Source organism: Castor canadensis, chromosome 1 (genome assembly GCF_047511655.1).
Source record: "Castor canadensis chromosome 1, mCasCan1.hap1v2, whole genome shotgun sequence".
Taxonomy (NCBI): Eukaryota; Metazoa; Chordata; class Mammalia; order Rodentia; family Castoridae; genus Castor; species Castor canadensis.
In genome coordinates this window covers 15,466,841-15,493,947 of record NC_133386.1, presented here as the reverse complement: position 1 = coordinate 15,493,947, position 27,107 = coordinate 15,466,841, and the positions used below count along the sequence as shown (strand labels likewise).

General features: G+C 43.3%; 1 protein-coding gene across 13 annotated transcripts in view; it reads left to right on the top strand.

Annotated features, from left to right (window-relative positions):
* Positions 1-27,107, top strand: part of Plekhg1 (pleckstrin homology and RhoGEF domain containing G1) — a 200,321-nt gene that overhangs the window by 162,168 nt on the left and 11,046 nt on the right. For 12 of the 13 annotated variants that reach the window (XM_074072328.1, XM_074072332.1, XM_074072330.1 and 9 more), the window contains 12 exons: positions 4,328-4,397; positions 11,814-11,860; positions 13,379-13,624; positions 14,579-14,729; positions 18,265-18,396; positions 19,349-19,531; positions 19,624-19,719; positions 19,832-19,918; positions 24,113-24,146; positions 24,619-24,714; positions 25,120-25,158; positions 26,971-26,993. In XM_074072328.1, the coding sequence (XP_073928429.1) occupies positions 4,328-4,397; positions 11,814-11,860; positions 13,379-13,624; positions 14,579-14,729; positions 18,265-18,396; positions 19,349-19,531; positions 19,624-19,719; positions 19,832-19,918; positions 24,113-24,146; positions 24,619-24,714; positions 25,120-25,158; positions 26,971-26,993 (1,204 nt within the window). The remainder of the gene's footprint in view (positions 1-4,327; positions 4,398-11,813; positions 11,861-13,378; positions 13,625-14,578; positions 14,730-18,264; positions 18,397-19,348; positions 19,532-19,623; positions 19,720-19,831; positions 19,919-24,112; positions 24,147-24,618; positions 24,715-25,119; positions 25,159-26,970; positions 26,994-27,107) is intronic. The other variant, XM_074072338.1, reaches the window with a different exon arrangement.

The following is a 27,107-nucleotide window of genomic DNA, read 5'->3' as shown; positions in this document are numbered from 1 at the left end:
CGAGTGCAGGGCTGGGCTTAATGAGCTTTCATGCTATCTACAGCTATGCCATTAGTGTGATGTGTGACCTAAAATAAACTACTTCCTCTTTACCAGGCCATGCTTTTTTCTCACCCTAAAGTCAGGGATTGGACTGGCAGGTGTCTGAGTCCCCTTCCAGCTCTGTGTACTTGAGTGATGAATGCCAGTCTTTCATTTCCAGGTGAGGTACACCTAGAGGCTGGACAAGCCTGGAGATACTTCCTCCTCCCAGAAACTCCACTCTGGAGATAAATTAATGCTTGGGGGAGGGATGATAAGAATAAATTTAGAACATAGAGACTTAAATATTGTCAAGGAATCTCTCTGTTAACCCCTGAGAAGAAGTAGCAAGATGCAGTCTGCTCAAAATTCTTATCTTCTCAGAAAAAGGATTTATACTGAGAGCCCCAAGCACAAAACCTACAGCCAGAGCCTTCCATCCCCAGTGATGAAAACACTAGCCCCAAAATGTTGTTTATTAGCTATTCTTTTTCTTCAATCATATTCCTCCAGTAAGATTAGATTTCATCACTATCTAGTCACACCCATCTTTCTATAAATGATAATGCTACAAAATATTAGAACTACATTTTCCAAATTAAGAATAAGCTTTAAAAGGAGGTGTTTTCATGAGCATATTGGGAAGAATATTTGAAATTAGAACTGTCCTAATTGGGAAGAATATTTGAAATTAGAACTGTCCTAAATGATCCTTTCAAAGTGGATTTCAAAGTTATGGTGCAGTCCATTGCTGTGGTTTTAGACTCCAACATATCTTTACCAAATCACCACTTTCGGTGTTCCAGTGGAATATCAAAAAGAATATCTATCCTTATCAATGAAGGCCATTGAAATACTCCTCCCTCTTCTAACACTGTGTCCGTGTGCATTTGGATTTTTCCCTCATGTGCTTCGCCTCACAGCAGATTGAATTCAGAAGTAGGGGAATCGATTAGTATTCTATGAATTTAGACATTAAAGATTTGCAAAAATGTAAAAGTGCTCCTCTTCTTGCTAACTTTTTTTATAAAAATTGTTTTTTTAAAAAAAGGTATTTATATGAACATTTATTGACTATATTAAGTATATGGGTAAATTTTTTTTAATTATTCAGTTTTAACTTCTGACAGAGTGCATATAAATAGATGTAATCCACATAAAGAACATTTAAGAATATAAACAGCTCCTGACACTAAAAAGTTTGAGAACCACTGCCTGACAGTGAGGCTTACCACGTGACAAACTCTGTCTCTTTGGCTTATGCTTAGCATGGCCAGGTGTCACTTCAAATATGAGAGGACAAGTGAAGGTCCCCAGGTATTTGAGAAACCCCCACAAATGGCTGAAGCCAAAATGGTCAAGCAGAGAAAAGAAGCAGAGAAGGAAACATCAAAGACAAAATTCAAAACCAGAGCTGCTAGACTCTTTAGTCCAGGGTCTTAGGTGGTTAACATGTAACATTGGTGCTGGATCTTACATGATTAAGGACCCCAGAGATTGCTTCTGTTTCATTGTGTTTACCATGCTGAAAAACTAAGAAATTGTTAAAAATATCAATATATGGAATAATAACAATAATGACACACACATTTTTAGGCAAATGGTTTTGCTACTTGATTCACTATACTTTTGTTTGTTTTGGAGTTGTTTTACATTTTTACAGAACAACTTTCTGACTTCCTAGAGACAGCAGGATTCTGCCATCCGCTCCCACTCACCATTCACTGTATCTACACCTTTAGGACAGTTTGCTGCAGTCTCAAGGGAGTAAATGTGAACATCTCAGTATTTTTATGAAATGTGTCCTATGCACCTCTCAAAGGAAGGGTCACTAGACTACACTTGGAATTCAAGATCGGTTTCCAAATTTTCAAATTTTCTCAGTGTATGAACAGATATGCACCTCAAAGCCTACCATCACAAACTTTCGGAACTATATTAGCAAAGACAAAGTTCTAAAAGCTTCCAGAATTTAAAACACAACTGAAGAGATCACACAGACCTTGGATCAGAATGGTTTTGCACTCTGGATAGCAACATTGGAATTCTAAGTTTCCCTGAATCCTCAGAGGAAATGACTTCCAACCAAGAATTCTTTGTCCACTGAAGTTATCAGCCAGTGGAAGGGAGAGTGTTTTGAAAGAGGAAGCACCTCGGAAAACTGACCTCCTCTTACCCTTACCCAGAAACCTATGGAGGGTTGTAATCTCCCAAAGGTGGGGAATGGTATCTGAGAAGCAAGGCTTCCAACATAGGCAATGAGCCAAGACCGTCATCAGGAGGGTGTTGAGCCCACCCGGCAGCTTGGAGAGCAGCCCATGCAGGACGGAGCAGCACACAGAGGAGGAAGGAGGAAAGACATGCAACCATGGGTTATCTGATGTTTGGACACAGTGCAGTGAGATTTATACTCCTGGCAAACAGTTTGAGAACAAATTAGTGTTCTTTACTTTGAAAACAAAGTAAAAGAGAGAGAGAGAGAGAGAGAGAGAGGAGAGAGGAGAGAGAAATGTTAACTACTCTAAGGAAAACCTGGTTGTATTAGAAAGGAAACTATGACACAAAGCTGTGCTGGGAAGAATATTTCCAGTCTTCAAGAACAGGACCAGGAAGTAGTGAAGAGGTCAGGTAGAGATGAATCAATTTGGGTTGTAATACACTTGTGCATGGAAGCAATGCTAGGAATCTCTCTGTATAGCTATCCTTATCTCAACTAGTAAAAACGGTATGTCTTCTTATTATCGCTTATGTTTTCTCTTCAACAAAGTCAGAAAACAAGAGAACGGAAGCGGCTCTACCCAGCAGTTGGTGAGGGAGTAAGAGGTGTCCCAAATAATGTATACATATGAAAGTAAATGTAAAAACAATGAAATAAAAAAATAATAATTAAAAGGGCTGGTGGAATGGCTCAAGGTGTAGGCCCTGAGTTCAAACCCTGGTATGCCATAAGAAAAAAAAACCAAACTGTCAATTCTTAGCCAGGAGTGGCAGGTGCAGGCAGGCCTGTAATCCTAGCTCTAATCCCAGCTATTCATGAGGCAGAGGCAGGAGTTAGTGGCTTGGGTAAAGTTAGTGAGACCCTACTAAAAAAAAAATGTAAGTTTGAGCATTTAGTCTAGTCAGATCACAACATAGAAGTGGTTGAGACAGTGGCAGGAGGAAGGCTTGGGGAAGTTAAGAAGTAATGATAGCTAAAGCTGAAGACTAACGAAAACACACGATCCGGGCACTTAGAAATGGGGACCTGCAAATCAATGCGAGTCAACTCCCTGTATAGCTATCCTTATCTCAACTAGCAAAAGCCCTTGTTCTTTCCTATTATTGCTTATACTCTCTCTTCAACAAAATTAGAGATGAGGGCAAAATAGTTTCTACCGGGTAGAGAGGGGGTGGGGGAAGGGGGGAGAAATGACCCAAACATTGTATGCACATATGAATAAAATAAAAATTAAAAAAAAAGGAAATGGGGACCTGCTTAAGTAGAGATGGCTGGCAGCTTGACAGAGGCCTTAGGAAGCACAAAGGAGGAAACTCTCTATTATAGTTCCCATAGAGCTGCCTAACTTTTTATTAAACATGCAATATATGCATTAAAATGAACACTTAACTATTAAAATATACATTCATATGATTTATAATGCATACAATTTTGAAACACACTAACGTTTACACTGAGAATATCCTTTGATTCAGAAACTCTACTTATTAAATTTGATCCAACAGACAGAGATTGGTTAAGTGAATTATGGTTCAGCCACACAATGAAATATTATCCAGTTACTTAAAATAATGACACCACTACTAAAAGCTAATGGGAATTTATGTTTGAAGAGAGCTATTTCCTACCCTGGAGTATCTTTCCTTTAAGAAAGCACCATCTCTGTTGCTCATTTTAAGGTATAGTGTGATTCACTCTTCCATTGCTTTGGGCACCCTGTGAGATAAAGACCACATGTCATTTGCTCACTGGTGTGTTCTTAGTGTCCTGCTCTGCACCTGTACTTAGGCAGCTATTTGACGAGTGATTATGTGTGAGCATTCCCACGACTGATGACAAATGCCCAGAAAACTTAAATGGTAGGCAGGACTTATCCAGTGGGAGACTTACTGGTCAAACTCTGTTCAGATCCCTACTCTACCCTGACCTTGGACAAGTCCCTTATCTAGGCTGTGTATACAGTGACAATAGACCCTCAGTTTTATGATTCTTTGTAAATGTCATTAGAAATGTTTGAACCTTTAATATTAAATGTCCTTAATCAGAAGACTACAGTCTAATACTTCCTGGCTATTGTTCTTTTATTAGTGAACTTCTACAAGATTTGGAAAACTGTGACAATGATCCTGTGGCCATAGCAGAATGCTTTGTGTCAAAGGTAAGCAAGGTTCATTTTTCTGGGCACATGGATTACCTAGATTGTTTTTACTTTATAGTTAGAATAGCTAGTTTGTTCCATATTGGATGAAGTTAGCCACTAACCTCTGTCTGAGTTTTTGTTTTTGTTTCAGTAGCAAAGAGAAATATACACTGTGACTGGGAAGGGGAAGATGGTAACTTAGTAGTTATCCTAGAACTTCTGCAGCAGTTGATAAAGTAATGCTCTCCTAGGAAAGATGTTAAGTTTGGAAAAGGAAAAATCCTGAGTAGAACCATATTAGAGAAATAAATATGGGTAAGTGCTACTGTCCCTGTTACAGAACTCTATTGGAACCTAAATATTTTATTTGATGATAGATATGCTAGCCTGGTGTCTGTTGGGGAATAAAGAGAAGCAAATTTGATTTCCTGCATCTTAAAAATGCACTCTTGATTTCTCTTAAGCTTCATGGATGGTTTAGGAAAATACAAGGAATGGATTTGACTTTTAAAACTCAGGCGGCAGTGAGTCGTGCCCTGACCTTGGAAGGAGTTAGTGTTCTGCAATGTACCCGCAGTCTTTGCCTACATAACTTTGCCAACATGCTACCTGGTAGAGATAACAATCCTATCTTGTTTAGATTTCTCTTAAAAAATTCAATAGCTTTTGTTTGATAAGCCTGTAGCAGAAATTGTGGTTTCTACAATTGCATGAAGGTTTGAAATGGACAAAAGTCCTAAGCAAATTTCATGATGATGCTTTGGGACCAACCATGAATTAGCAACTCATTTAGAGTTCCTGGCTCCCCCCATCCATCCAACATAGACCAAGGATGTCATCCTAGCCTGACCTGTCCCCTGACTTGCTCTACACGGTCATTTTTAAGGCTGCAGATCCATCCGGATGGCTTTGAATCCAAACATGCTAACACTGTGGGTTTTATTGAAGTTCCTCAAAGGCAATTCATTGACTTGTACACACCTCTACAGACTTTGCATACGGTTGTGTGTGTTCACATGGAAAATGTTTGTGCACACATGCTTACACCCACAAAGTCTTTCCACAACCTGCAAAGTCTTTTCACAACCTGTCTAACTGATTCTCCTAAAGGGGAGGAATCTGAAAAAGAGAAAGAAATGGTAAAACGATAGGCCAAGAATATCCAAGAAGATATGTCAAAATAACCACAGAACATAAACAACATCCAAGCTTTCGGAAACGTTTGGCTTTTACTGGTAACTGTAATCCCAGGCTGATTAAAGATGTTCCAGCTCAGGCTTAATTATTCACATAAAAGTTTGTTTATGTGCCTCCCTGCCAACTCCCAAATCTTATTTTTCATTGTAATATTGCCAAGTTTAATTAGAAGAGCAGCTTCAGCACTTGTCTGGAGGGAGCGCTTGGTTCTGCATAAGCGGCTCCTCACTCAGCACCCTGAAATTTAGAAGGGGTTACGCTTTCTGAACCACCAGCTGCTCTGCTCCAGGAGGAGTGGAAAATTGCTTTAATTGAGAGGTCATTAGTGAAAGCAGTAAAGCCGGCAGTTGACTCCTGCTTTTATCTGAATCACTGGGGCTTACACAGTGATTCATCTTTGACCTGACTGACTCTTCTCCTTTTTTTGTGCATTTTTTTCAGTGCTGGGGATTGAACCCAGGGCCTTGCACATGCTAGGCAGGTGCCCCACCACTGACCTAAGTCCTGACCTGGCTTGCTTTTGTGGTTATGTGTAAGGTGAAGGAAATTCTTACAAGAGTAGAATACCGTTGCTTCTTACCTACTGCTCACAGGAGCTGGCCGTTCTTTTGAGGGACTGAAATAAAAGTCCCCTACTGGACAAGCCATGCCTGCTGTCATGAACACTGCTCTCAGAGCGCTGGAAAGACCTGGAAGGGCCGACTGTGTTTCCTGCCTTCACCTCTACCCTCACACTCCTTTGACTGTGAGCAGGGCTGAGCCTGGGTGGGAATGTGGAAGAGGGACACAGTGAGTGCCTTTCTCCTTTTAGAGTCCAGTTGAACAGACACCCACTCAGGTGTACATACACCAGCACACACGTGCACATATGCATGCATGCACACATCCTGCCCATGTACTGGAATTACCCTCACAAAGTCTGCTTGCTATTGGATATTCCTATCATGAGAGTAAACCCAAGTCAATGTCACCTTCTCCATATGCTACCTATAGTCAAAGCCTAGCATCCCACAAAACTTCCCAGGGATCTGAGCGTGTGAGGGAGTGGAAGACTGTGCAGCAGAAGCAGCCCTAAAATCTTATAGATTTCCTCATGGTGGCTTCCTCATCAGGTGCATTGGTCAGCCCTCACCATCTTCTATTTGCTCTTTCATAATTAAGTATCTCATTTCTAGATCCTCTTAATTATAATTTGAAAGAGTTGAATAACTAGAAGGCAGTGCCTGTTTTTTCTAATTTATAAAATAAATTCTTCCAAGTACACATAAAAAAGATTTTTACATGACATTTAAGTCTTAACAGACCTATGGGCTATTGATTTTTGTGTAATGCCAGTATTTATAAGGTCCACGGTGCTTTACAAATCTAAGATCAAACCTACACTTGATTTCCTATTGAGGATATACAGCTGATTAAAATCAAAACTCTATGGTAGAAATAGAACCATGATGTGACAAAATGCAAATGGGCCGCAGTCTTGAGGCCTCATCAGTCAACTCTACAACACAATTGAAACAACATTTCATGGAGGCCATTATTTTTAATTTGGCATTTCTGATGTTCTATAAATCCCAAAGTGTAAGGAAAGGAGCTGGGGATGTAACTCAGTGGTAGAGTACTTGCCTAGTATGTGCAGTGCTCTGGGTTCCATCCCCAGTACTGCAATCAATCAATCAATCAATCAACAGTTTGCTTGGGAAAGGCAGCCCCATATTGTTCAGTCCCAGGCTGAATCCAGCAAGAGGCAGGAAAGAACAAGAAACAAATGTGAGCAAATCTGGGGAGAGCTCCAGCCTAATGGTCATTTCCTAAAGGACCTCAGATGAGTCACTTTGCCTTTCTCATCCCTGGAGCCAGGACTGGCTTGCGGGGCCAACAGATGAACTCGGTGTGTGGAGGGGCCAGGTAGAAACCACAGCGTGGAGGTGCTCACAAATGCATTTGTGCTATGAACTGAAGGCCCAGGGCCTGTGGGTCCTACAACTTTTTTTCAGGAGAATCCAAAAATCACTATATTTACACCGTCCCAATGCTTAAAAGTTGACAAGCAATTTAGAATGTTTTTTTAACTACTATGCTTGAAAAGTTGGTACTTGGCTTATGTTGGTGAGGCCACGGGGAAACAGAGGCTCTCCCTAGTGTGGGAGAACAAAATGACACTGATCCTAGGGAGAGGAATTTGACTAGATCTAACATCTGAATTTACTGTCACCTACCACCTGCTTCTGGAAATGTATTCCAAGGTTAAATTGACAAGAATTCTACAAATATGATGCTGTTCTTGACAGTAATACTTGTTACTCCTGGGCTCAAAGGGCAGAGCACCTGCATGGCAAGTGCAAGGTCCTGAGTTCAAACCCCAGTACTAGAAAACAAACATAACTGCAAGTAATATTTGTTACTCCAAAAGATAAGGAATGGCTAACCTTTCCCTAAACCCGAAGCTGGCGGGATCATCCATGGCCTGTTCGCATAGTGGAGCCCTGTGACACAGGAAACACAAATAAGGACTAGCTCTGTACGCTGCTGGGTGGCGAGGCTCACAAAAGTGCACGGAGCTCTCTGCTTCTCAAAGTGTGGGCTGTGGACCTGCAACGTCAGTATCACTTGTTAACAATGCAAAATCTTAAATTCCCGCCCAGACCAACAGAACCAAACTCTGATGGGTGGACCCAGAAATCTGGGTTTTAACAAGCCCTCCAGGTGATTCTGATACATGCTCAAGTCTGGGAATCCCTAGGAAAGGGAGGGAAGATATGGCTTTTTTGTTTGTTTGTTTTTTGTTTTGCAGTACTGGGGCTTGAACTCAGGACCTACACCTTGAGCCACTCCACCAGCCTTTTTTTGTGAAGTGTTCTTTTTTTTTTTCTGAGATAGAGTCTTGTGGAACTATTTGCCTGAGCTGGCTTTGAACCTCAATCCTCCTGATCTCTGCCTACTGAGTAGCTAGGATTACAGGCGTGAGCCACTGGCACCTGGCTTGTCTATGTTTTTTTTTTTAAAGGATAACTTATAACATTCAAAATAGGAGAAAGGAAGGAATAGCCTAGAATGGAAAAAAATTAGGCTTCTGTGAATATATATTTCTTTGTAGAGTTGACTTTGAAACAATCTTTAATATTTTATATAATTATAAAATGAAGGCTTAAAGCAGCATCCAGATATTGAAAGTAAAATTAAATGTAAGTGTGTCATGCACTTGATGACATAACTATGCAAAGGGGATTCATCAATTTGAAAATACGCTGTGGATAAAGTACAGCAAATCCTCCTTTAGCTGTTGTAAGGATGAGACACTGTTCGAGGTGATATCGCTATTCTGAAATTATTGAGCGTGCTGGGAGATGAAGTAAAGAAGCATGTACATTGGTGTCACTGACCACTGAAACTGCTCGGAGAAAGGACATACACGCCCAGGACCGATTGAGACAGTTCAAAATTCTGTAGTCCTGAATCTGAGTTACAGGTTGACTCTCCCATATCTGAAATGGTTAGGACCAGCAATTCAGATTTCAGATTTTTTTTTTCAAATTTTAGAAATTTTCATACACATAAGGCATTATCTTGGAAATGGAACCCAAGTCTAAACATGCAATTCCATGTTTCCTTCTTACTCACCTTACGCACCTAGCCTGCGGATAATTTTACATAGTGCTTTAGTGCACCTGTGTCTTGACTGACACCTAGCCCATAGAGTCAGGTGTGGAATTTTCCACTTTTAGTATCATGGTGGTTTTCAGGAAGTTTCAAAGTTTGGACATTTTGGATTTTCAGATTTGTGACTTAGAATGGATGAAGGTTGTATTTTATCCTTTAAAAATACCATATTCCTAACTCTGTCCATTGAAAAGCCTTGAAAATAAGGATTAACCCAGTGACAAGAGCATCCCTGATTCCCAGATTACAGTGTCTCCCAATCCCGTTTCCTACCCAAGGGTCCGGGCTCGGGAAGAATGTGTGTGGGGTAGGAAGTGCACAGGATGCTCCAGAAGGTCTCAAACACAGAAGCTACCAGAGACGACAACAGGTCAGGCTGGAATGCTCAGAAAGAGGCTCATACTGGCCAAAGTGGGATAATTTGAACATCAGTAAAGATAATCAACTGAAACAATTCAAACCTATTAAGTATGTATGTATTTATGAATTTGCAGTGACATTAAACAACCAAATTCATCTCCTTTGCAGTATGCTTGGGACCAGTGCATTATTGCAAATCAAGGGAAAGGATCAAGCCTTTATCCTGCCTTTCCTATACAGACCACATGCTGCAACGCAAATCAATAGTTAATGTAAGGAGTTCCTTTTTAGAAACACGCTGACTTATAAGCAAGGAAGGAATAACAGGCAGGACTGGTGGAGTGGCTCAGGTGGTAGAGTGCCTTCCTAGCAATCATGAGGCCCTGGGTTCAAAACCCCAGTATCACAAAAAGAGAAAAAAGGAACAATAGAATTAGAAAATCCCCATTTTCACCCTAACAAATTGATAGATCTAGGCATCATGAAAAGACACCCAGACTTCATGTAGATGGAAGTGCAGCACAACCTGAGGTGTATATTTTGTGAATTATGGAACCTAAATCTGAGCAAGCCTCTATTAACCCCCAGGAGTACAGTGGACAGGGAACAAAAAGCAGAGCACAGCGATGTCACCAGCACTACCGAGACCGTGGCCATGCAGGAAATCCATCTGATCTCTTCAACAACTAATTTACAAAAGGGAAAAAGACACTGGAGAAAATGTAATTCCAGTTATGTTTTGCAAGCACTAGTAATTCCTGGGCCTTAAGTTATGTGTTCTGACTGATGGTCTTATAATTAAAAGTTTAAAAGCCTAGCTTTTACACTTCACCTACACATAGATGGATCGCTTTCCCTGGCAGTGTAGGGAACCACCAAAAGGACTACTGGGTACATCTCCAATAGAAAGCTAAGTGTTTTCCTGCCTGTTCTGCCCAGTCACATAGTTCATAATTCGGTGAGGCCTTGGCACCTTCCTCATCTCTGTCACTTGTAGATACTGACAGCAATGCAAGTGGCTCTTGGCTACAGAAGTGCAAATGAATTCCATCCCACAGGCCGTTCACTTCTTTCTTCCCATTCCCATAGAAAAAGCCAGTTTATTTCTCTTGATCCTCTTGTATGTTGAGATAGGGAAATTAAAGACAAACTAGGGAAACAGCAGGTAAAATACTATTCAGATGCGTTTTCTTCTTGTTGTTATACAAGACTGCATTCTTCATTTTATGACACTGTTCACTTTATATTTGTGTGGAAGGTAGGTTTCTACCTTCTTAAGAATTACCTTTGAATGGGCAGTGTAATATTTCCCAACGTCAGGTCATATGACCAGACAACTGAGACTAAGGCAGCCTTGGAAACGCAGAGGTTTCGGGGCGTGGGGATATGTCAAAGCAGAACGCAAGCACCTCTCCTTTGCTGGTCAGGCATCCAGGGCAGTTTGCTGCTATGCTAGATGTGTGCATGGGGAGGATGTCAAAGAGGCAGTTCAGCAGTCCCACAAATATCGTGAGCCAGGAGAGGGCAGTGTGGCCCTGGGACCTGTGATAAACAGACACATTCACTATAATTTGGTCAGTGCTCCCAGAGAGCTCGGTACTAGATGCTGGAGGGAGTGGAAGGGCAGAGGGGGAGCAGTGGATCAGCCCCAGAGCTCAAGGAAGACTCCCTGGAAGAGCTACAGCCTGAATTCAGCCTCAGAGCAGGTGCGTTAGCTATGGCAGCGAAAAGGGTAAGAAGGACAAGGGGGCAAGAGGCACGCGAGCATGACCTTGAGAGTGCCTTACGCAAACACCAGCGTATTTCCTACTGCTCACTTCTATCTCGCTCTGTGCTGCATGTCCACAGGAAGACCCGGAGCACCTTGGGGTGCTGGGGAGGTGGCTCAAATGCTGGAGCACCTGCCTAATAATCGTGAGATCCTCAGTTCAACCCAAGTACCACCAAAAAGAAAGAAAGAAACTTTATTTTTGTCCTCTATTTGTCTTCTGTTTTCCTGGAACAAAGCAAGTGCTCAGTAAATGCTTGTTGGACTGAAATGAGTTCAAGTGTATTTGAGTTTGAGGTGTGGACAGATGACCACCACAGGGGCTCAGGAGACAGGCCAATGTGGTTGAGATATAAATTTAAAGGTCTGAATGTTCTTTCTTTTATTATTTTTGAATGAATGTTGATGTCTGTGCTTTTTTGTCTCTAAAAGTCTCTCTTGTTTCCTTGCAGAGTGAAGAGTTCCATATTTACACCCAGTATTGCACTAACTACCCAAGGTACGTGTGACTCAGGGAGGACAGGGAGCACTTTCCATCATCAGTTCCATACTGTTTCAACCAGCAGATCCAGTGCCTGGGTTCCTGGGTGTTCTGTGCCTGTCATTGTGGTGAATTGTGTGAGAAATGTGAAACTTGCTAAGAACAGACTGTGGGGGACCCAGATCTAGGACAATCCCTTTGGGCTTTGGGGCTCCCTGCAGAGCCAGAGCCAGTGCAGGGAAAAATTGTGTAAGATATTGAAAGAGACAAAAAGATGACTAGTTATCTCCAATCCAGCAGGGTAGAAAATAAGTTCTGATTTTGCTGGGAAGTTTTATGAGCTGCGCAAGTTTTACGGAGCTCAGAAAGGAAAGCTCGTGAGAAAAGGGGGCCCACCTTCTCCCCCGGGATCATTGCCTCACTTTGCTTACACGGACAGAGGTGGCAGAGGCAGTTTAGGGAATGGTCTGGATGATAACATAGTGACACCTCAGCAAGAGCCCAAGACATTGGGCCACCATTGTAGACTTTTCCTTTTCCTCCAAAAGACATTTATTGGGTACTTATTGATTCCTAAACACTGTGTAAATGCTGTAAATACAAAATGATGAACTTAACTTTCAGAGCCATACAGAAATAGTGAGGGAGTAAAGAAAGGCAGAACACCTACCCAATGCCTGGCACCTGAAAGGTTCTCAACCAGTGCAAACTCATCGCCACCCCACCCCATCCCCAGTTGTGGATGACCAGCTGAGGGCCCCATATGCAACTTGACTCCCCAAAGGTCACACGCTTGGTGAACGTCCCAGCAATGATATGAACCCAAGGCTTCTCTAACTTCAAGCCACACACTACTGAGTCTTTATAATGTCCTGAAGCGTTGTGATTCCAGGCCTTTTTATTTTTCTCCCCACCCTCCCCCCCACATGATTAGCAGGCTTGAGTTATCTCAGGGACCAGCCAGAAAGAGAACTGGGGAGAGTTTACACACTCTGGAGCCAGTCTTAGCAGGATACAGCGGGTGGTGAGATCCACACAGGAGAAAAGCCAGCAGGCTGAACCCTGAACCACTGTGGTAGTACAGTGGGGCCTATGCCCCTGCCATTCAGAAGAAGCCCCAGAAAGCTGGTTTGAATAATAAAAAAAAAAACCATGAAGCCAGAGGCTCAGACTTACTGGTGACAAATACTTCCCATTGTCCTCTAAACAGTGGCCAGGATTTTGTGCCATGCAGATTTAGTTGATGGCTAGCCACGCTTTTCCCACGTTTCTCTTTAAAAAAGGAGGAGGGGGAGGAGGAGGTGGTGGTGGCAGCTGGGGATGTATTTCAGTCGTTAAGTATTTGCCTAGCATGTACAAGACCCTGGGTTTGATCCCCAGTACCACAAAAAAGTTAAAAAAAAAAAAAAGAGGAGGAGAAAGTCCGTATGCATACTTGAGTGCTGACCACCCATCTGTAGATACACCCATACTTCAGCAGGGTTCACTTTAGCAATTTTCTGTCCTATAATATTTGTTTCCACCTCAATGCTGAAGCCACCTGGAAGTTGAAAAATGCCCCAACAAAACCCCATGGTCCTTCAGCCAAAACCCAACTGACACAGCACCCTCCGAATTAAGAGGATTCACAGAACAGCCTGCAGCTTCTCCACAAACCTCTTCATCATCGAAGGGAAAAAAACATTCAAACTCTGAAAGCTTCGACAAAGTGCTGACCCAGTTACCAGCCTCAGAACCAACACAGAGGCGTGTTTGGGAGATCGTGTCTGTGTGTGTCTCATTGTAAGCATACGGCTTGAGAAATAACTTCTTAATATAAACTTCCGAAATTGCCAGTTCAGATTTTCTGCTTGGCATAGTGGTACACACCTGGGATCACAGCTCCTTGCGAGGTGGAGATTGCAAGAATCAAGTTTCAAGGCCAGCCTGGGGGGAAGAGTTAGTGAAACTCCCCATCTCAACCAACACGTTGGGCATGGTGTGTGCCTGTAATCCCAACTTCAAGGGAGGCACAGGTAGTTTTGGCTGGCTTGGCCAAGACCACAAGACTCTATCTGAAAAATAACTAAAGGGCTAGGGGAGGGGCTCAAGTGATAGAGCACCTGCCTAACAAGCATGAGGCCCTGAGTTCAAATCTCAGTACTGCCCAAAAAGATTTTCTGACTTACTAAGAGAGATCTAGGAATAATCAAATAAATGTAAGTTAATGTAAAATGAACTGAGTAATGTGTAATAGAATAACTAACGCCACATGAAGTAAGGCATGATCACTCCCAGAGAGGAGAGTCAAACTTTGCTGGAGTGGTTTTTATTTTTGATTTTAAGTCTGTCTTTAAAGAAAACTGTGCCGGCAGAGAGGCTTACAAGGTGTTCATGATGAAGGAGGCATGTCAGGCTCTTCAGATTCACAGAGAATAAGAAAGGTGCTCCCTTGTCTCTGAACACTTTGCTCTGTGACCCGAGGTTCCTCTGCCGCCCTATTTAACAGATCACAAGTGCCCGGTGTCGCAGCCCGTCTGATTTTTCTTCCCCCTGTGCATCCTGGCTGGCAATATCAGCTGGGCTGGCTCACCGTGGCCAGTCATGCCCCAGTGATTTCACTGCGAAGAGGTGCAAGTCCCTTCCTCCACTGGCCACTTCGGCTCTGTGGCTATCCTACTTGTTGTAGGGCATACCCATGTCAAACATTGCATAGCAATAAAAATGAATAACTAATAACCGTCTGCCCCTCTGCAGGTCGGTGGCAGTGCTCACTGAGTGCATGAGGAACAAGATGCTGGTCAAATTCTTCCGGGAGCGCCAGGAAGCGCTGAGGCACTCGCTGCCCCTGGGGTCCTACCTCCTGAAGCCAGTGCAACGGATCCTCAAGTACCACCTCCTTCTGCATGTGAGTCCCGGCCGCCCTTGGAGCTTTCCAGGGGAGGGGGGTTGTGTGTGTGTGGATTAAGTTTGGGGGGAAAATGCCAGAACAAGCTGTGACATATGGAAGCTTTTTCTACGCTCCTATTTTACAACCCACTGATCTGCTTTGAAGAATTAGAGAGATTTCTGTGCCAGGCCTGCAACCCCAGTGTAACAGCCAAGTCAAGTCAAAAGATTCATTTTAGTTCAAACAGTGATAGGGTTGGGGGTGCCTTGCTCTGGTCGGGGACAGTTTTATCTAAATGGAAAACAGGTTTTAGTCTTTGTTTTTTCATGTTTTATTTTATTTCCATGAATCCCTGATTCAGTAGGCAGTTGGGATGGAAGCTATCTGTCATAGGTTGGCTCTTGTATAAGAGCCAAGAGAGGACTGGAAAGGAAGAGGGCAGATAGCAGCCTGGTGAATGAGATGGAGATGGGCTTAGCTTCACTTCCCAATTGCTTCCATTTCTGGTATTTTCCATCACAACTGCAAAATTCAACAGTTACTTGTAGCTTTCAAATTCTCATTTCTTCTCCTCTAAGGAAGTTGATAAAAAGGGAAACAGTTTTCTTGAAGGTAATTTGCTTCTGTGAGTAGGATTTGCTTACTTTTGCAACAGGTGATTTTGGGTTTTTTGTTTTTGCAACAGTGGAGCAGGGTGTTTGGAGACAGGGTCTGAGGCAAATCCTTTCAGGGGTTCACATTCTCTGTGGTTCACAGGGACTCAATAAAAGTGAGCAAATGTTTGTCATTTGTTGTTTTTATACTACATTAAGAATATTTTCTTAGAGAGATTTTAATCCAGAGCTCCTCTCTGTCAACATGCCTGGTCCCTCTGATGACTCTAGATTTCTGACTTGGATGGTCATTCCAGGTTTGCTCAGTTCATACATACACTTAATATTTTAAGAATGTTTTCCATCTAACTTTACCAGAAATTTCTTCCCCTTGACTCCTTGCCTGAGGTAGCTCACTTTTGCAGGATCTTAGGTCCTATGAAGTCACATTGGAGATTTTAACTTTTAAGTTGATTCTGGTGACCTTTAGATTTAGTGGGCTAAGTTTGCTAAATGAGTATCCAAATAATTCTTAAATAAGTAATATTTATTCCAGGACAGATCTTTCCAAATTATGTTAATATGACATCCAAGGATTTATTACAGTGTTCTAGATAATAAGGGACCAATCAAAAAGAAAAGTCTAAGATCTCAGGTAAGCCTGGGAGATAATAAGTCAAGATCCTTACAAAGAGTTAGTTGACAGGAAAAACAGACTTACCCACTGAACTAGGGCTACCAATAAAGGAAAAGAAGCAACAAATGGATTAACCCCAAACTAACTTCCGGTTGCCTTTGAAGTATTCTTGCTTTATAGTTGACGTAGAGAACTGTCTCTCTCTCTCATTTGCATCTGTTCAAATTGTACAGCTCACCATGAAAAATCTCACAGGAATACTCCCTACACATTTCCAGTCTTTTTACTGATGGACAGAATTGATGGTCAAGGAAGAAATTATTAATTTTTAAAATTTTCTGTTTATCCTGAACTTGTTAATTTAGTGGCATGGTTTCACAAGGCCTTTCAGAAGCTGAGTCTGATTGGGGAAAAAAATATGTAAATTCCCCTCCAGTTTCTAGGTGGATGAAAAACTTGAATGCTCAATAAAAGTAAATGAGTATTTACAAAGTGTTGTTCTATAATAATGGACTTCATTCTCCATAGATTACACCATAAGCTTCTTATACACGAAAAAATGTCATAGAAATGGCCTGGTGATTAGTTTCTTACTGTTTTAGAGGTAATCAGCCCTTGGTATCTTCAGAGTATTTAAAAAGTAGGACCCTTGAAGATACCAAAATCTCAAGTCCTTATAGAAAACAGAGAACTTGCATATAATTTATGCCCATCCTCCCAAGCACATTAAATCATCAGTAGCTTAGTTATGACAACTGACACAGTGGGAGTTGCTCTGTGAATAGTTGTTATGCCATATTGTTCATGGAATAACAATAAGGAAAAAAGTATGTACATGATGAGCGCAGACACAATTCACATGTATCTTCAGTCTGCAGTTGGTTGACTCCATGAGTAAGGAATCCACAGATATGGAGCACTGACTACACTTGCATAGGATTACTCTTATTTTTATTTGTATAAAAATATAGCTTCAAATTAATAAGTACTTACTGGGATTAGGGGAGTAGCTCAGTAGTAGAGCACTTTTGAGCCCTTAGGTTTGATCCCTAGTATCACAAAGGGAAGAAAAAGCATTTATTGACAGCCCACTTGTTTGTTAGGCAGTGTGGAGAAGATAAAGAATCAAAAGAATAGTCTCACTGGGTGTGGTGGTGCACACCTGTAATCCCAGCAATCAGGAGGCTAAAACAGGAGGATCATGAGTGTGAGGCCAGCATGGGGTACACATGAGTCCAGGTCAACTGGTTTACATAGTCACACCCTGTCTCAGAAAACACAACAAAAGAAAAGAAAAAGAGTCTCCATCCTAACATTCTTGAAGAGTCCAGGGATGGGAGTCTTATGTGCTCTAAAGAATTAAAATAGAAGCTGGGCGCTTGGTGCACACCTGTAATCCTAGCTACTCAGGAGGCAGAGATCAGGAGGATCAAGGTTCAAAGCCAGCCAAGACAAATACCTCATAAGACCCTATCTTGAAATAAACCATCACAAAAACCAAAAAAGGGCTGGTGGAGTGGCTCAAGGTGAAGGCCCTGAGTTCAAGCCCCGTACCACAAAAATAAATAAACTAAAGTAAAGGTTGTATCCCGCTCTCCCTGACCTGGGACTGGGTACTCCATGCTAAGATGAGTGCTAATGTCACCTCCTTTGGCCATCAGAGAATCGAGTGCTTGACCCCCTTGCCTAGAAGCTCTCAGTGCTCTGACGGGCTGTCTTAAGTGAACTTCATTTAGGCTTTAAAACATGAATGCACTTGCTGTAGAGGGGTGTGTGTGTGTGTCCCTTCTTTTTGGTGCTGAGGATCAAACCCACAGTGGTGCATTTGCTAAGCTGTGCTCTACCACTGAGCTCCGCTCCCAATCCTACAGAGTTATTTTTTAAGGTAATGTGCACTATATTTTCGGATCTGTTACACATTAAGTCCTGTGTGACACATTTTGCTTCCTCTGAGAGAAAAAGTGTGGTTTTGATCTTATAAGAGTGAGAGCTGTATCACTGACAGCTATGTTTCACTGGCCGTAGGCTTGCTCAGAGCTCTAGCTCTGTTATCTGTTATCCTGAGGATAATATCTATTGTACCTATAAAATATCCAAGAGACTCACTGCACAGTTTATCCTCATCCTACAACTCTAATCTATCATTATTCCTAGCCCTGGTTCTAGTCCCATCTTTTGTGGCAGGCATTTCTGGTAAGTTTCCTCAAAAATAAGGAATGATGGTACTATGCAAATAAACAAGCAAAAATAAAAATTGAGGAGCGCATCATAAAGGTGTCATGAGATAAAATAGAAAATAATGAGTTGCTTTTACTTTCTAAAGGAAATAGAGAATCACCTGGACAAGGATACAGAAGGCTACGATGTGGTGCTCGATGCTATAGACACGATGCAGCGGGTGGCCTGGCACATCAACGACATGAAGCGGAAACACGAGCACGCCGTCCGCTTACAGGTGAGCCCACGGCAAGGTGCCCGGGCCTGGCAGGGATGCATATGGACTGATGTGTTATCATTCTCTCAATCAAATATCCAGGCTGCTGCACCAGTGTCACACTTCATTCATGGTCCTCGCCATGGTTCTCCCTGAAAAAAGGCCAGGACATCAGTAACAGTGATCATTGCTTAGTGTGGCTATTTAAGACAGTTTGCACACAGCCCTTTTGAAGGCTGAATTAAAATTTTGAGTCTGCCAAGGTCTTGTTTTATATGAATTACAAATTAGTAATTTTTGTTGAAAGAAACTTCCTCTAACCTACTTAGAGACTTTTTGAGCCTCTCTTCCCTCTCTCACTAGGTCAGGCAGAACTGTGAGAGAGTGTAAGTGTGGCCAAAGGGCAGAGGACTCAGTGAAGGGATTGGGAGGCTGGACCAGATCCTCTGCAGTTTGTCTTGAGCTGTGCTTCTCAGGCTCATTATTTTCGTTTGCTCATCTTTAAACTAAGACAGTCAGATGAGAGGTGAGCTGAGGTCCCACCCAGCACTAACCTGGTGAGCCCTAATTCCTCAGAATCTGTTGATAAATGCTGGGCCATTTATCGAAGTTTCTAGAAGACAGTTTTCAAGTCAACCACTGTGCAGATTTTCATCCAAAGAAGAGGGGTGAAAATGTCAGGGAAGGACACCTGCCCGAGAAGATCCCATACTGGTGATCTCTTGACCCCACTTTTGGAAGGTGTAGCTCCTGCTGCTGCCAATCACAGTACAGGGATAATTTAAAAATGAAAAAAAGTAATCAAGAACTAATAATTTGATTCATTTCTGAAAACGCTTGAGAGATGTCACCTATAAACAGACTTATGTCAGACCATCTGTTGCCATCCATGAGGCTCCATGATGGGTCACCAAGTCCTTGGTGCCTTGCTGTTGACCTCCTCTTTAATCTCGTGGGACATTCCCTCTCTCAGGAGATACAGAGCTTGCTCACCAACTGGAAGGGCCCAGACCTGACCAGCTATGGAGAGCTGGTGCTCGAGGGAACCTTCCGTATCCAGCGGGCCAAGAACGAGCGGACGCTCTTCCTCCTGGACAGACTGCTTCTCATCACGAAGAAGAGAGATGACACGTTCACGTACAAAGCTCACATCCTGGTAGGCCTGAACACCGGTGGTGGGCAGGGACGAGGGGGTGGCCTGTTCCCTTCTCTCCTGAGCCCGTCTCACCTCTGCTGTCTCTGCTGCAGTGTGGCAACCTCATGCTTGTGGAGGTGATACCCAAAGAGCCACTCAGTTTCAGTGTCTTCCACTACAAGAACCCCAAGCTACAGCACACAGTGCAGGTAACACAGGTCTCCTCTTCTGAATGATGGGGACACCTCTCGCCTGTCGTATCCAAGAGCTAAAGAGAGTGTGAGTGGCCTGATGTCTCACTGTCCAAACCTGCCCCCACAGGCAAAATCCCAGCAAGACAAACGACTCTGGGTTCTGCACCTGAAGAGGCTCATCCTGGAGAACCACGCTGCGAAGATTCCAGCTAAGGTAAGACAGCTAAGACAGGGAGTGAAGTTGGTGACAGTAACACAGGAAAGAAGGCAAGTCCTAGTGAGGCAGCCCGAAGGCCACAGGGCTCAGCCTCAAAACAGCATCGTGGAGGCTGATCAGTAAGGGACCACTGCACCCGAGATTTGTGTTGGAGAGATTCACACATGTGGTAGACTCAGCCAAGGTGGTGGTGGTAGTGGTGTTAATAGTGTTGCTTTTCCTTTGGGGAATCAAAGAAAAAATTCCTAAGGAAACTTCTAGAGAATCAAGAGAAAAGAGAGTTTGAGAAGTCCTCAGAATCTTCTGTGCAGAATGCTGTGGGAATGGAGGGGAACCAGACCTGGGCTTGGCCAGGAAGGAATTTACAGTGGAAGGAGCTGGTGGCGTCACCCTTGAACTATTTGCTCAATATGGGGAAATCCTAGCACTGTGAGCAGGTGTCACAGGGGACAGAGTGTCCAATTCGGTTGCGGGGGCGGGCAGAGAGGAAGGAAAATGCCTTTTACTTCATTCTGGAAGGATGAGGAATGTTCCTTTGAAGTGGAGGGAAAGGAAAAGGGAGAATAGTGTAAACAAAAAGAGGAGTTATGGGGAGCACACACTGTGCCTGGATGGGAGAGCCAAGTTCTCAGGGTATGAGAGGAGGCTGGGAAGGTGGGAAGCAGCCAGTCAACCTATGGGGGGTCTGGATGCATGGGGAGGGTGATGGTAAGAGAAAAGGGGCCATAGAGCCCAGCGACATGGGGAGCAGATACAAGACGTGTCACCCAGGCAGAGGGAACAAGATATTGCCCACTACAATTCAGCATGAATCAGGAGCTGCACCCAGAGCCCAGTGCTGGGAGTTCCCAGACCGGCTGCCAAGGAACCGGTTAGGTGGGACAGGGTTGCAGCTGGTAGGCTGGCGACAGGTGGAAATTCAGGTTCTGTAAACTAGGGATCAAGAGAGATGGTGATGGAAGCCCTAAGATCTGACAGGATGGCCCACAAAAATGTATAAAGGAAAGAAGGACCCCTGGGAATCACCCCAACTGACATGCAAGAGCAGAGGGATTGGAGACCAGCCAAAGAAAGAAGGGCCAAGGTAGTGACAAGAAAACAAGAGAAGGGCAGGGCTGACAAAGGAAGGGCCCATCTCACAAAGAGGGAAGGAGAAGCAGTCTTGCAGATGTCAAAAAAAGATCAAATAGAAAAGCAGATTTCAGATTTGACAACTAAGAAGGTGTTGCAGTGAGTTGAAGGACAAGGGGGAGGTGTGGAGCAGGCTGGATAGGGACTTCCTTCCTTCCACCAAGTTCAGAAAAGAAAAAAGGCGATAGTTTGGGGAGAGACCAAATCAAAGCAAGACTTTCTATCTCGCCCAAAAATACCATGAGGGAACGTGGGCTGCTGGGAGAAGGAAGCAGAAGACAGACCAGGATGAAGGATGTTCCTTGGAGTGAGACCTGGGCCATAAGCACATGAACAGGAGTTAGTCTTGGAAAGGGCTGGAAATGGCTTCCCTGAGTGGGGCAGAAGATAGAAGGGACAGGAAGGTGGAGGAGGCCTTGGGAAGGATGAAAGGTTGGGGTCACTCATGGGGGATGAAGTCTTCTGCTGGGCTACAGCAGAGACAGGGTTGGTGTCCTAGGGAAGATGGAGGGTCAGACTCACACTAAAGAAAACGGACTAAGTCACTAGAAATGACTCAGACTCTTCCTAAAAGGCACCAAAGACCACCTGCAGCTGCCACTGTGAATTGGTAATGATGGTGTCATTGCAGACTCTGCTCAGGAACATGAAGGCTGGTGTTGGGGACCATGGTGTATGGGGCGCCTCTGGGTTGGGGATTGGAGTGGGGGTGGGGGGAGAAGAAAGGAAAGGTGCACACTCATGAGGCCAGAGCTGCAGTGACTGAGCATGACTTCCAGGCTGAGTGGAAAGGAGACCAACTGGGAATTCAAGCTGGAAAGATGGAAACACAGAATCGGAAGTTGAAGAAGTGACTGTGGAGTTCTGTCTGAGAGTTGGGGACATTCTAGTGTGATCAAGGTCTAGGGTGGCCCTGGTGACATGTGGCTGCTTTAGAGGGGAGGAAAAGGTTATTAGAGAGAAAGTGGGCAAGGTGTGGGGTCGGGAGGTGAGTGGACATCTATGTGATTGGTGGAATGGTCTGTTGGTCTGTGATGGGCTGGAGGAGGAGGTGAGCAGAAAGTGGGACCACTATTTTGAGAAATCAGGTTGGAAAACCAGGCCAGGGAGCTCTGAGAAAGGGGCGAGTGTGTCATGACTCTGTGTGTTGTGCAAAGCTCAAGGCTACTCCCAGGAGCTCCAGCAGTGACTTGGCACTCAGGAAGTGAACGTGCAGAGGTGTGTGCTTGGGCTGAAAAGGAGCTAATGCCATTGGCAGGGAGCTGGGAGAGGTGAGGGAGCTCAGGGCTGCGGCCATTGTCTTTCCTTCGTGGTTGATTGTGGGTTGCTGGCCTGGTGCCCCAGAATGCCCTTCTGAGCGGTGGCATGGTGTGTTTGATATGCCCCACCCATTGTTTTCAGGTCTCCTGGGAGAATCAAAATTGCTTAAAGAGCTTCTGGAAGACAATGACAGTGTGTTACAAAGGAGACTAGCTTAAACACCTGTCCTCTTCCTCCTGCACCAAGTGTGTGGATCCGTCATGGATTCCCTTTATGCCTTTCACCCAGGTTACCGATCCATCTAGAATCTAAAAGTTGTTTTTTTTTTAAGGGTTGGTGGAGTGGTTAAAGTGGTAGAGCACCTGCCCAGCAAGCATAAGGCCCTGAGTTCAAATACCAGTACTGCCAAAAAACCCATAGTTACTAAAAGTTGTTTTTTTAAAGCAACAATTTATTGGGCACATACCACACTGTGCTATGTCCTTTTATTCTTATTTTACCCTCTACAAGCACTTTTAGGAGTCAGGCAGGTCTTGTTCTTCCAGTTTTAGAGAAATGAAAACAGAGACAAGTAAACTGGCTGAGTTTTACAACTACAACATAACCAAATCCAGTTTCAAACCCAGGTCTTTCTGGCTTCAAAGAGCTTCTTAACAACATTTTTCCCACTTGTGATAAAAATGTTACAATAATTTCCTGTATTACTTAAACAGGATTATTCAATTGACTGTTTAATCCTGTCAAGACTGTCTTTTAAATTGTTTTCTTAAATCTTTTTAAATGTATTTATTTCTATGAAATCAAAGCAATGCATAGTGGGGCACTTTGAACCTCCAAAGTGTGGCACTGGTAAGGACAGCAACACAGCTGCTAGAAATTGAGGAGTTCCTCTGCCTCCCATTTAATCCCACGATGGGCCTTGGCTGACACCTGGTGGAAAGCGTGGGAACAGCACTTCTTTGAAATTACCTGACGAGATGGGGGGCCGGGACTTTGCTCTAGATTACTTTGTCTTGGAAGTGGCCTGTGTCCCAGCGCATATAAAGTGAACCCTTTCCAAGTTAATTTAGAATAAAGGAAAAGGGAAGCACTTTTGCGTGTCATATACTAGCATGGTTCTAGAAATGCACTTGCCAGAAATTGAGCCATCATTTGCATTTGAAATTAACCCCAACTAATACTCTGCAGTTCCAAAACAAATGTACAGTGGAAAGAGCAGCAGAGCAAAACCTCAGCATTTGCTTCATCCAAACTAAGGTGACTGTTGAAGCCTCCTGGATTTTTTTTTTTTAATAAATATGATTGTCACTCAGCCCAAATATTTTTCCTGTGATGTCACAGATTGCAGCAAAGTAGGAGTAAAAGAAAAAATTTTTTTTGACATGCTGGGAATTGAAGTCAGGACCTCATACTTTTGCTTTTAGGGTTTTTTATTGTTTGTTGGGACTGGGGTTTGAACTCAGGGCTTCACACTTGCAAAGCAGGCACTTTACTGCTTGAGCCACACCTCCAGCCCATTTTGGTTATTCTGGATATATGGTCTCTCAAACTATTTGCTCAAGCTGGCCTCGAATCACGATCCTCCCGATCTCAACCTCCCAAGTAGCTAGGATTAGAGGGGACCCAACTGTTTGAGTCCCCTGAACTATGTGTTAAAGCATAAAAGAAACACTGAGGGTTGGGGGGGGTGGTTAGAGCTTTTAAAACTATTTATTCAGGTGGGATAAGATCAGTTTTAGAGCTGGTAGTTTAAAGAAGAAAAAATAAAACTTGTAATTACAGCTACACTTTCTCTTTCAGGCCAAGCAAGCAATACTTGAAATGGACGCCATTCGTAAGTTTTGTTTCCTTAACATGGTTTGACATGTCAAGGTCAACCCATACCCAAAGTTTACAAGATGTCATTTGTAAGAAAGCAGCAGCTGAACACTCAGGTGTAATGAGATGCAGATATTAACAACCCCCGTCCTGACATGGCGACTGTTTCTACACTGATCCTCCTGGTTCATCTGGGAGTCCCTGGTGACTCGCCATGTGTCTGGTTTCTGCATCAACCATCAGTGTCAGGTGCACCTCGGGTCAGCTTTGCCCTTCGCCTCCTCTACCAAAACCAAAGCCCCACCAACGAGGGTTCCCCTTCTCCCCTCCCCCGAAACATCCCTGTTGATGATCTGAAAGTCGGTCACTTGCTGGTGATGCAGCAAGAATTCTAACAGTCATGATCGTGACCGCCCCACAGAGTGATCGGCAGAGGATGAGGACAAGGCCTCTCGCTGCTCCTCATCCTGTGCTCGGCTTCTTTACAGACCATCCCGGCTTCTGCTACAGTCCTGACGGGGAGACCAAAGCATCCTGTGGCCCTAAAGAGGGTTCAGTGCCGTATCGGCTGAGAAGAAAATCTGGTGAGTAAGATGTTGTCACCAAAACGTAAAGCTCAATAGAGCCTGGAGGCCGGGCGCTGGTGCTTACGCCTGTAATCCCAGCTACTCAGGAGGCAGAGATCAGCAGGATCATGGTTTGGGCCAGTTGGTGAAAAAAGCAAGACCCCATCTTTACAAATAAGCTGGGTGTGGTAATCATATCTGTAATCCAAACCACACAGGAAGATCACGTTCTGAGGTCAATCTGAGCAAAAAGCAAAAGATCCTATCAAAAAATAACTAAAGCAGAAATGGTTGGGGATGTGGCTTGAGTGATAGAGTTCAAACCCTAGTACAACTAAAAATTAAAAAAAACCTACTAATTTATTAACTAAAAAAAATTTTGAGGTAGTTTTGCAAATGATACTGGTTTTATTTTTCTCCCAGAACCTTCTTCAAGATCACATAAAGTTTTGAAGACTAGTGGTAAGTCACAAAACATATTTGCATTTTTCATTCTTGTTCAAGTCAAACCATACGCAAAAAAATAAATAGCAGATGAATTATAGATTGATGAGTTTGGTGAAAATTTTTTGCAGTGTGTCTGATAGGCTTAAAAAAGACTAATGTCCTTAACATATAAAGAAATTCCACACCACAAAAGAAACAAAAGACCCTATAATACACAAAAGAAACACAAACTGCCAATAAAATTTTTGAATGGAAAAAGTATTCATTTGAATGAGATTAATGAGCCAGGCACAGTGGCTCACATCTGTAATCCCAGCTATTCAGGAGGCAGAAATGGGGAGAATCATGATCCAAGGCCAGCCCAAGCAAAAAGTTAGTGAGACCCTCATCTCAACCAATAAGCCGAGCTTGGTGGTACATGCCTGTCATCTCAACTATCAGTAGGAGAATTATGGCCTGAGGCCAAACCCAGGCAAAAATTTGAGACTTTATCCAAAAACGAAGTAAGCAGAAAGCTTTGGGGGGGCGGGGAGGGGGCTTGAGTAGTAAAGTACTTGCCCAGCAAATGCACACCCTGAGTTCAAAGTCTAGTACCACAAAAATCAAATAATAAATAAGATAAATGGGGAGGGAGCTATGAACGAGAAGAAAAAATGCAGAAAGTAGACACTGCAGAGCTCCTGGCAGGATAGAAAATTTGGGCAACCTTTCAGAAGCAAAATTTAATGATTCTCATTTGGTTTAAAGGGGTCATTTGTCCTCGACCCAATAATTTCACCTTTAGGCCAATATAAAAGTCACCCGTCTGTGGATACATCTATATATGTTTGAGCTCTTTGCAGAATTTGTAATTGAGTACCACAGAAAGTGCCCATGTAGTGGAAACGGCTTAAATAAGTTATGGTATATCTATACGCACAAATGTAAAATGGAATATTTTACTGCTGTTAAAAAGAAAGAAGTAGGTCTCTGTTGACAGCAGTGTCCATGTAGTTAGCAGAAAATGCTGTGTTGCATTTTGCATCTTTGTTTAAAAAGCAGCAGCACTGGCTGTGTTGTGGTGGGCTGGGGACAGTGTGTGTGCAATCGGGAAAGATAGACATCAGACTGCTCGCTGTGGTCACATCAGGGGGAAGAATCCGTGAGAAGAGAAGCTCTTCACTTGCTTCCATAATCAAACAACTTTTAAATATGTGCCCAGTGCTGGTGGCGCACACCTATAATCCTAGCTACTCAGGAGGCAGAGATCAGGAGGATCACAGTTCAAAGCCAGCCTGGGCAAAGAGTTCATGAGACCCTATCTCAAAAAAAAAAAAAAAAAAAACCATCACAGAAAAAGGCTGGTGGAGTGGCTTAAGATGTAGGCCCTGAGTTCAAACCCCAGTACCACCAAAAAATAAAGAAAAATAAAGATGAGACACACACAATCGGGGTGCCTCGAATAGTGTCTATAAGGTTGTGTAAATGTCCTCACAGTTCTTAGCCTCTTCTTCAAAGAGGCTGCTGAGAAACCTTTCTGTTGAAATCAGTAAAATGTCTGCAAATCTGGAAACCTAGGTTCATGTGATTTTCATGGTTCAGGCACAGCACGTGTTAGGCAGCTTCTGGAACTTTTTAACAGAAAGACAGAAGACACTTGAGACTCAGCTCCCGTATGCCAGATAATGGAGTAATTGGAGACATCAGAAAATTAGGTGCAAGGGGCCAAGGAGTGTCTTGAACTTGGCTGCTAGCACAAAGTGTACAAGTCCTATTAAAATATTAGCACTTGCCTGTGTTCAAGATGCTTCTTAATTCTCAAGCTTGAAAAACCCTTTTATTTTTCAGGGACAGTGCAAGACATCCAGCAGGTAAGCGCCCCGCACACGTCTCACCTTTCATCTTTGTACCCTTCCAGTTGCTTTCATCCCCAGCCTGTATGTCAGGTGTCAGTAGTTACTTCGCATTTTGGCAATTTCGTACTT